At 24.5% G+C, this 11,039-nt stretch overlaps 1 protein-coding gene across 3 annotated transcripts; it reads right to left on the reverse strand.

Annotated features, from left to right (window-relative positions):
* Nucleotides 1-8: 8 nt before the first annotated feature.
* LOC111317926 (serine/threonine-protein kinase AFC2-like) lies at nucleotides 9-4,084 on the reverse strand. Of its 3 annotated transcripts, XM_089752475.1 has the most exons (12): nucleotides 3,929-4,084; nucleotides 3,242-3,428; nucleotides 2,480-2,506; nucleotides 2,219-2,372; nucleotides 2,079-2,127; nucleotides 1,874-1,988; nucleotides 1,475-1,563; nucleotides 1,134-1,290; nucleotides 986-1,050; nucleotides 805-902; nucleotides 610-712; nucleotides 9-500 (listed from the first exon to the last, which is right to left on the reverse strand). In XM_089752475.1, exons 2-12 carry the CDS (start codon nucleotides 3,273-3,275, stop codon nucleotides 360-362), a joined length of 1,032 nt encoding a protein of 343 aa, XP_089608601.1. In that variant the 5' UTR covers nucleotides 3,276-3,428; nucleotides 3,929-4,084; the 3' UTR covers nucleotides 9-359. The 3 variants fall into 3 exon arrangements, with proteins under 3 accessions (XP_089608601.1, XP_089608603.1, XP_089608607.1); XM_089752477.1 differs by lacking the exon at nucleotides 3,242-3,428; XM_089752481.1 differs by lacking the exons at nucleotides 1,475-1,563; nucleotides 1,874-1,988; nucleotides 3,929-4,084.
* Nucleotides 4,085-11,039: the final 6,955 nt, after the last annotated feature.

The following is an 11,039-nucleotide window of genomic DNA, read 5'->3' on the forward strand; positions in this document are numbered from 1 at the left end:
TGTAGAACTAAGACAGAACAGCCTTCTGGTTCTTTCTGATTCATCGACCAAAAACAATATAATATATGTAAACCTTCTGATTCTTGGACAGAAACTTCTACATCACATTTCCAGGGTAAAAGAATCAGAGGAGAAAGCCTTTCCTAACAATAGCTAATTTACAAAAAAAAAAAAAAATCCTACAGAAACACGAGAATCCTATTCCTTGTCGGCCTTTTACTCTCTATTAAGAGCCAAACAGAATTCATCACCAACCACATACCAGTGTTGCCTAATCCTGGACACATAGAACTTGAGCAAGCAATATTAGAATCAAAGTGTTGGAGGAAAACAGAAAAGAAAGAAAAATCTTAGAATCTCTAGCAATGATCTTTGGTGAAGAATGAATGCCTGAGGGCTTGCCGAGCTGTTAATCGACTGCAAGGATCAAATCTAAGAAGACCCTGCAACAGGTCAATCAGATCCCCTGCAGAGTGATCTACATGCTGCATCACCAGATTCTGCCAGAAGAAAATAAATACTTGGAATCAGAATGATGATAGCATACATACAGGTTCATGATAATCATCACAAGAATTTCTTATTACAGCAAGCAAGTCAACAACACACCTGAAGACGAGGCAACTTCAGAACAGCTTTAATGCTCTCCCTAGAGGTGGCACCCTCTGGCCAATCCAGTCTACCCTTTTTGACATACTTATCAGCATGCCGGCTGGACAAATAAGTCAACAACAAAAGCAATATAACAAAAGATTTTGCAACACTATAAGAGTAGAAAAACACATTCCACAAGAGTTTACATACTCCACTCTTTTCAACATGTGATGGGGCAATGGACCCAAAACCCTCTCCATCATTGCCAGGTGCTCCAGGTTCTCATGTGTTTGAAACAAAGCTTCTCCCTGTAAACAACCATATTTTGTGCCATTTCTTACCATCTAGCATTTAAATTTCGCAATGATAGACTTTAAAACAATAAACATACTGAGCACAGTTCCACCAAGATGCAACCAACACTCCATATGTCACATGGGTAACTCCATCCTAATCCTGAAAAGAGTAATAAGCTCAAACAGTATGACTCACAGATGGATAACACAAAAATAGAGAAGAAAATGAGAACATTGGCATACCAAGAATAACCTCAGGTGCTCGATAGTGCCTCGTGGAGACAATGTAGTTGTGATCTTGATGTTCATAAGCTGTACTACCAAAATCAATTACCTTGATGGCACTTGATTTTGGCAACCTCCTGTAGCAAGTTCCCTCTATTGGTGAATGGGATGTAACCTGTTGCAATAGATTAAGAAAAGTATATAAACACACAAGAAGATCGTTAGGGATAAATATCACACACCTCTCATCCCTGGCAATGAGAAGCAGTAGATTGAAAAAGATGAAGATTGTGTTGTCGAACATAAAGAAGATCCACAAACACAAAATAGAAAATTTTCAAAAAGATTATACAATATACCTTGTCAGGTATTTTCACATATTCTGAAGAAACAAAGAGTATATTCTCAGGCTTCAAGTCAGTATGAATAAGGCGCAAATCATGCAAAACTGCATATTGTTATAAATAACCAAATAAGAGTCAGATATAAGCAATTATTACTATTTTAAAAAATAGCCTTAATCTATGTAGTGTGTATCTTACTTTGGGGGAATCAACATTTCAATATAAGTAATAAATACTAATAAAGCTACATGCAACTAAATGTATAAATAAATATATAATACAAAATGTTAAAATGGACAAACAGAAAGAGCCATTGTTTCCCCAGTGGTAAATGCTTCTCCATGCAACTCAAGAGAACTGTTGCCACCAACTTTGAAAAGAAAGGGAGGAATGGAAGGAGTAATATCTACACACATGCTACACATTCCAATAATTGTCTGCCAAGTTCCCAGACAAGGTCAACCGGAAAGGGGCAATAATTATTTTTTTGAAGAAAATCGTATAAGCTTGGTCCAAGCATCTCAAATACCTGTTGAGGACATTTAAATCCACGTACAAGTCTTAACTCCTAAAATATTCATAATGTTAGAAGAAAATTGTGAATCCGTAGTATACTTACAATGCAGATATGATTGCGATAGTCAAACCAGTTCCGTAATTTAACACAGCTGCAAAGAATAAATCCATTTAAAAACTGAGACAAAAGCAACATCAAAACCAAGCCGAAATTGAGATAATCATTTCAGAAATCACGCTCACCGGCTGCCGTTTCTGTCATATTTACCAAGCAATTGAAGCACCTCAAGTTCCATCATTGCTGCTTCCTGGTATTTCTTGATACTTCGAACAACCTTTATAGCAACCATCTCTTTAGTTTCCCTGTCCCAGCACTCCAGAACCTGACCAAAGGTGCCTGTAGAATAAAGGACGAATAGCCAGCAGAAGGATAACATGAATATAGGTCCCAACAAAAAATGGACCTCTATGAAGATGGAATACGATACAAAGTTAAAAACTAACCTTCACCAACTTTTCGGTAGATCTTGTCTGCAAAAAGAAGAGCAGAAAACCATAAGCTGTAAACAAAGGTTTGGTTTTGGGAATAGTAGTGCACATCAAGAGTGAAATTGAATACAAGATTCCAACTCATGCAACACCTATCTTCAAGGTAGAAGGTAAGAGAAAATTTTGGGTTTCTAAGAAATGGATAGATTGTGAGAGTAATACCATCAGGATGATAATTTAAAAAAAAAAAAATTACTTCAGGGAGGTGGAATGAAAGGAAGAATGGGAGGGAAAATATACTACAGTGAAAAAGAATACTAAATTAGCAAAGTTAAAAAATTTGTTTTTTCTCCAAATTTAAGAAGGTAGGTTCTAAATGAATTCAGCTACTTCAAAACTTTCTGATACAATGAAGTAAAAGATATTTAAACATACTTGAAAATAGGACTGAAAGACGATTTGAAATTTCATTTGCAAGATTGATCTTGAAAATCAATGCAATAAATAAACTTCTTGTAGAAAAAATCAATTACAGTGACAAAACAACAAAGAGAAAGACAATATTACAATGTATTCAGATATCATCCAGCAAAATCAATGCAATAAATAAACTTTATGTAGTAAAAATCAAGGACAGTGACAAAACAAAAAGAGAAAGACAATATTACAATTTATTCAGATATCATCTAGCCTGTTATAGTCTATCATTATGTATTCAAATGGAACATAATAAACTGTAGAAAAGAAACTCTTCAATAGGTGATTAAGTGTAATTACAGCGAGAAGTTAAATTCTCTCCAAGTGCAAACATGTAATGCCCATCTTTGTCATCATCTCGCCATAGGGGAGAGACTTTTTGAGCCAATCCCTTTTCGAAAAGACTAGCATGATCTGGGAGTGCCCTCGAAGGCCCAAAGCTCGTCACGTTTCCAACATCTTGCCCATTTTACATTCCTGACTGAGCCTACACACAGCCATTCCATTCACACGCCACTAAATAAACAGTAATTCAAAAACTTATCATCCCCTTCCATCAAATTTTCCCACTTCAATGTCTCACCATAAGCAACATATTGCGGCGGGGCCAAAATAACAGATTTTTATCATCCAAATGAAAACAAGGTTTTAAGCAATCAACACAATTCATAATAGAGATTAAAAATAACACATTAACAATATATAATGAAAATTATCAAGAAATTACCAACAATTCTAACATGCTTCTTTCTTATAAAGATAAGAAAATCATAATTCCCCTAGGGTAATTGAAAAGGATTATCAATTCACAAGGAAATCAATTAAAAAATACTTGTACCTCCCAAAAAATAAAAGATTCAGCATTTCTGAGAAAATCTCGCATAAGTCAGCAAAAGAATCAGAGCAAATACCGGGAAATTTATCGACGCGGACAGTAAATTAACCTTCCAAAAAATTGAAAAAAAAAAAAAAAGGTAGAAAAGCTACCTTTTTATGAGGTTGATTGAAATCCCAAGCTAATCTAGGCCTCTTCCTGGGTCGGCGATCCATGCGAATGTGAGGAAACTCTGTAACATAATCCATCTCCATCTCAATCGGAACCCCAACCCTTTTTTTTTTTTTTTTAGAGTTAATCGGATCTCTAAGGAGAACGATTTGTGCGTTTGTTAATTTTGTATGAAAAGGGCCAAAAAAAAAAGAAAAGAAAAAGAAATAGAGCTTAATCTCCGTTGTATGAGCCGTTGAATTTTGTTCTGAGAATCAATCTGGACGGTTCATTTGTTTAGTCATGTCGTTATTCTCTTGACCATGGCCGATTAACTATAGTTATAGTTCTAACCGCGGTTGAGTTTAGTCTTTCTCCGGTTTTCTCTCTCAGTTGAGGGAATAAGGAATTGGAATACGGGAATATATCCGGAAATATAACGTTTTTATTTGATTAAAATAACAATGAGGTCTATTTCCCTTTGCAGCGACAATTTTGCTGGATTAGTAAATTACATATATATATATACTCAATTACTGAAGTAATAGATAATCTTGGAACCTTTTCAACGTTAGTTTGCAAATTTTATGAGTGGAAAATAAAATATAATGGTTTTATAAACAGAAGACTACATGAAAAGAATAAATTATGTCGTAGAAAAACATTTTACAAACCACATGGGCTATATAATGATGTAATGTAAAGAAGATTTAGGCTCAGTTTGTTTTGAAAATAATAATAATAATAATAATAAATAATTTTGATAATTTTGATATTTATTTAAGAAAAAATTAATTAGTTAATGATAAATAATTTATTTGTCAATAGAAATTAAGATCATTTATTTTTAAAATTATTTTTCGTTTTTCATTAAAAAAAGATAATTTTCAAAAAATAATTATTTATAAGTAACACCACTTACCAAGCTCGTGAGTAGAGTTTAACTTAAATCATATCTTAAATATAATTTTTTAAGCTCAAGCCTAATTATACTCATCTCAGAATATTATTTTATTAATAAAAATATTTTATTTAAATTCAATTAAAATATAAAAATATTAATATTAAATTTTTTTTAATATTTTAATTTTAAATATTTTTATAATTTTAATCAAGCCGAACTTTAGATATATTGTTTATGTTTGAACTTAATTTCATCTGATCCTAAATAATATTATATTTAATAAAAATTAGTTTATTTGATTTTAATTAAAAAGTATCAAAATATTAAAATATTAAAATTTAATGTTTTCTAATATTTTAATTTTAAATATTTACATTTTGTATATTATTAAATATAAATATATTTAATATTTCAATAATAAATGGTATTATATTATTATTTTAATAGTAAATAATAAATATTTATATATAATTATTACATTAATAGAAATAATATTTCTAGAAAAGCAATGCTATTTTAAATATTTTAAAATATTAATCTAAATGATAATAATTTAATATTAAATATTATTATTAAAATAAATCATACTTCTAATAATATATAATTTTGAATATTTTAATAGTTATGTTAATATTATTTGAATGAAAACCACTTATTTGTGAAGGCTAATTATTGTTATTGTAGGTTTATTATGTCTAACAACAATATTAATTATTTTGTACACCTAAAAATTATTTTATTTGGATAAAATCTTATCATTTATATTATCATGGACATAGTTCGTAACTTTTGTAAGATTATCTTTTGTGTAGAAACAATATATAAATTATTTTATTATATTCTAAGTTTGTAGGGTCTTGTTATAATGATTTTATTGTGTTATATTTGTTAATTATTAATTGTTATTTTATATTTATGATTATTATTATTATTATTATTATTATTATTATTATGTAAAAGAATAATTTAAATAGTTATATGAATAACATTATTTTGATGAAAATATTAATTTTTCAGAAAAATACTTGAACACCAAAAAAAAAAAAAATTTATATTCCATCTGTTTCGTAGAAAATAATTTTCAAAAAATAATTTATATATTTTTAAGTATTTGTTTGATAAAAAACTGACTTATTAACGAAAAATAACTTATTAATAAATGAAAAATAAAATAATTTTTTTGGAAAGTGTCTTCCCCTTTTTAAAAGGGAAGTCAATTTTTGGGACAAAATTGTTTATGAGTAAAATTACTTATCAATATGTTTTAGTATAAGTTTACTCAAGTTGGACCTTATATATAATTTTTTAAGTTCAAACTTAATTTGATCAAAACCAAAATATTATTATATTAATAAATAATCTTTTTTTTTCTTTTCTTTAAAAAATTAAAATATCAATATTAAAAATCTTTTAAAATTTTAATTTTAAATATTTTTATAGTTATTCTCAAATAAAACTTTAAACATAATTTTGATTCGACTTGAAATATTATTATATTAATAAAATATTTTATTTAATTTTAATTAAAAAATTAAAATATTAGTGTTAAAAGCCTTTTGATATTTCAATTTTAAATATTTTTATTTTTTATATTGTTAAATATAAATATTTTGAATATTTAAATAATAAATAGTATTATATTATATTTTAATAGTAAATAATAACATGCTTAATAATATTTTTATTATTTTAATAATTAATGTTAAATGATATAATAATATAATAATATTATTTTCTTAATATGAATGCTTTTGACAATTTCTTTTTTTAGTTTAAAATATATAATTTTATATTTTATTTATTAAGGTATTTATATTACTATTTTAATAATAAATATAAATAAAAAAAAAGTTATTTGTAATGGTTTAAAGATAGATACTTTCAATATAATATATAAATATTTTAATAGTATAAATATTTTAATAATAAATACTACTATTTAAATATTAATAAAAATCATAGTTGAAAAATAGTAATACTATTTTAAATACTTTAAAATATTAATATAAAGAATAATAAATAGTTTTATCTTAAGTATTTTTCAATATTAAATAATATTTTAATATTAAATATTATTATTAATATATAATTATTCTTGAATATTAATAATTTTAATAATAAACAATTTCAATATACCTTAATAATAAATAATTTTTAATATTTTAATTGTTATATTAATATTATTTGAAAAAAAATAGATTTTCAAAAAACATCCAAATAACAAAAAATATTTTTCATTAACTTATCCAAATAATAAAATTTTTTTATTTTTTCAAAAAATGTAAATATTTTTCAAAAAATGTTTTCTTAAATCAATTTTTGCAGAAAAAAAAACAAAAACAAAAACAAAATCAACCAAACAATAAAAAAAATTCAGGTTTTTAGAAAATAAATCGATTTTCCATAAATTGTTTTCAAAAATAGAATTTTGAGGGTGTTAGACTTGAAAAAATGGTGAGGATTTATTTCATAAAAGCACTAAGAAATCCCATAACATTAATAAAGACATTTAATTATTATGATTACAAAAATGCTTTTTCTTAAAGTTTTACTTAGAATTAAAAAAATCAACACTATTGATTTACATCAAGATTATTTTTCAAATTTTTAAATTGATATAAAAAATGATTTTATGAGTGGATCTTTTTAAAATATTTTTCCCAAATATAATTCAAAAATCTTATAAAAAGTTTAAAGATGTTAAATATAATAATACTTGTTTAGAAGCTATTAGAATTTTTTTTTTAATTTATAGCTCTTAATCAATTTCCTTAGATACATTCCATTAGGAGTATAATATTTCTCATCTTGAAAATTCAGAAAATTAATTTATATACAATTAAAAAGGTGCCTACGTGTTGTCGTGGATAAACTTATCAATTCATGTATTTGCATTATGTAAAACAATGAGAATTTATATATTTATATTATGTTTTATATCAAAATTACATACATAATTATTATCGATAGAAAAGATGAAATACATTTTTTTTATTTATGTTAAACCTATATATGTTTTTTTTACTACAATTTCAATTTGTGTCACTTTCATGTTTTTGTATATTGTTTTTGTATCATATTGTTGTGTCACATTTTAGATTATCTGATCGGCTAAATTTTTTTTATTTTGCTATATCTATTTATCGGCTATTATTGCAAAATTTATCATATTTAAAAAGAGATAAAAGGAAAAAACCAAACAAAGATGAAACGTGTTTATCTTAATTGGCCGTTTTTCTTGTAAAATTAATCTAAAAAAATTCAGGAAAAAAAAAGTAAAAAGGGTAAATGAAAAAGTTGAAAAAAAAAAAGTAAAATTGAGTTGGAAAAAGAAAAGAAAAAAGCAAACAGAAGGCAATATTTTGACATCTTATATTGATTTGAAATAAAAATTCTTAAATTAAGGTAAAAGGAATTAATTTATTAATAGAATACATATATATGTATAAAATTAAATAAAAAATAAAAAAATATATTTTTGAATACACCTTAAAATAGGTCATAACAAAGCACTATAAATATGCTTCCAACCCAATCTCGTCTTTCGTTAAAAATTTATTAAGTCTCAATTCAATCTTGATTTTTAAAAATAATGTATTTATTAGATTGAGATGGATAAAAATCGTGAGATACAAATTATATTGACATGTTTATCAATTGGCACATTATATTGCAAAAATTATCTTACTAAAACAATTAAAAAAATGAAAGATAAAAAAACTCAAATAAGATGTCACGTGAAAATTGTAAAAGAGAGAGAGAGAGAGAGAGAGAGAGAGAGAGAGAGAGGGGTTAAAAATTAAAAAAATTAAAAAAAAAACTTATTAAGATATTACGTGGATATTCAAATTAAGTGGAGACCTATAAGATATAAATTATTTTGCCATTGCTATGAATAAGCTCATTTTATTGTCAAATTTATTTGATTAAAAAGTTGAAAGAAAAAAAAGGAAATTAAGGTGTCACATGGACATGCACCTATATTTTTTTTTTCACAAAATTTATCTAAATAAAAAATTCAAAAAAAGTAAAAAGAAAAAGAAAAAAAAGAAAAGAAACATAAAATGAAACGTTCAGCCTTAAAAGGGCAAATAAAAAATAAAATGAATCAAAATTATAAATACAATTTTTTTATTAAATTAAAATATTAAGTAATAATTTTATTATTATAATACATATATAAATATAAAATTAAAGAAATAATTTAAACTATAATTGTTAATATATAGTTAAGATAAGAAAAAATACCATAAGCTCACCTTTGACTCAGGTTAATTTTTTATGAAAAAACCTTAATTCGATCCCAAATAATAAAAAAAAATGCCCTTATCAAATTTAAGTAAATCGAAACCTATCAGTTGTGGGTTGTTTTACTATTCATATCTTTGTTAAAATTTTTTCTTAAAACTTAATTCACGTTATCAATTATCTAATTAAAAAAATTAAAAAAAAAAAAAGGAAAATAGGATGGCCCCGTGTACATATAAATTTTTTTTTAAATATCTAATTAAAAAATTAAAATAAGAAAAAAATAAAAAAGGATGAAAAAGCAATAAATTAGAAAAGAAAGAAAGTTGAGCTGCCACACAAGTTAGCAATGATGAACTTTTTTTACAAAATTTATATTATAAATTTATATTTTTTATTTTAATTTACTTTTTTTCTTTTTTATATTTAATATTTGTTTGTTTATATTGTGATTTTTTATTCATATAGCTAATTTGATATTATTGATTAAAAATATCATGTTCTTTATATCATAAAATAAAAAAAAGGCTTGAAAAAATAATCAAATCTATAAAAGAGGAGCATAACATAAGTACTAATTTTTTTTGAAAAATTTATATCATGAATTTAAAAAGGAAAACCAAAAATACTAAAAAGACAAAAAAAAATAAAATTAAGATGTGACATTGACATCTCCTTTAATATTATTTTTTTAAAAAAATTGTCAAATAAAAAAATAACTAAAAATATTTTTAATAATAATATCAAATGGATTGAACATTTGAAAAAATGAAAAGATTTTATTAAAAAAATGAAAAAAATTATAAGGGAAAAATAAAAAGGCTAAAGCAAAAATAAAATTTGAAAATTGTAGAATTAAAAAAATGCATGACATATCATTTGTATCAAGTGGGTGTAATAAAAAATAAAAAAAATTTAATTAAGTATTGTTTTTAAAAAATTGATATTAAGTGGATAAAAAAATTAAGAAATACATATTAAACATTTAAAAATATAAATAAAAAAGGAACACGCCACCCTAAAAGATTAGGAAAAAAAACAAAGAAAAAATGAATCCCGCAGAAAATATAATAAAATAGTGTTTCTCAAAAAATAATAAGTCCCATTGAAATAAAAAATAAAAAATTTAAAAAAGACGAACGGAAAAAAAGAACAAAGCAAAAAATTGGGCCACACAATGAACAAAGAATTGTGGATCCTACTTAAAAAATAATTTTTTTTATAGAAAATATAGAGAAAAAATAACAATATATAAAAAGTAAAATTAAAAAAAGACAAAAACTAAAAGTGGGTTCCACTAAATAGTAAAATCTATTTTAAAAAATACATAAAAACAAAAAAAAAAGAAAAGGAAAAACCAAACCGAAAAAAGGTCCTACAAAAAAAAAATTGTGGTTCCCACTTGAATTTTTTATAATTAATTATAAATTTATTAAATATATAAAGTACAAAAAATTTAAAAGGTCAAAAAGTGGGTCGCACCAATAAAAAAAGCTATGGGCCTATAAAAATAAATAAATATATATATAATAAAAATATTTAAAAAAAAAAAGACAAAAAGGAATTGACATTTAGAAGGAACAGTGCAACCCAATCTGCAGTATTTATATAGTAAACTAGCAAAATACCCACGCATTGCCATAGGTCAAAATTTTTTTGTTTTGTTATATTCATTTAATTGATTTTTTGTTATAAAAAATGTGGAAGATAACAAAAAAAATTATTTATTTTTTCCATGAAAGTTATTTAATTTTAAAAAATAAAAAAGTGAAAAGATAAAAAATGAAAAAATGAAAAGGAAAAAGTAAAGAAATTAAAAAAAAAAAAAAAGCTCATGGAGAATGCTATATGAACACTTACATTAAGCTTAAAATATTAATTTTTTTAAATTAAAGTATCAAATAATTAATTTATTAATATAACATATATGAAACACAATTAATAATAAAATATATGTTTTT

Source organism: Durio zibethinus, chromosome 2 (assembly GCF_047325235.1).
Source record: "Durio zibethinus cultivar Kanyao isolate XHJ-2024 chromosome 2, ASM4732523v1, whole genome shotgun sequence".
NCBI lineage: Eukaryota > Viridiplantae > Streptophyta > Magnoliopsida > Malvales > Malvaceae > Durio > Durio zibethinus.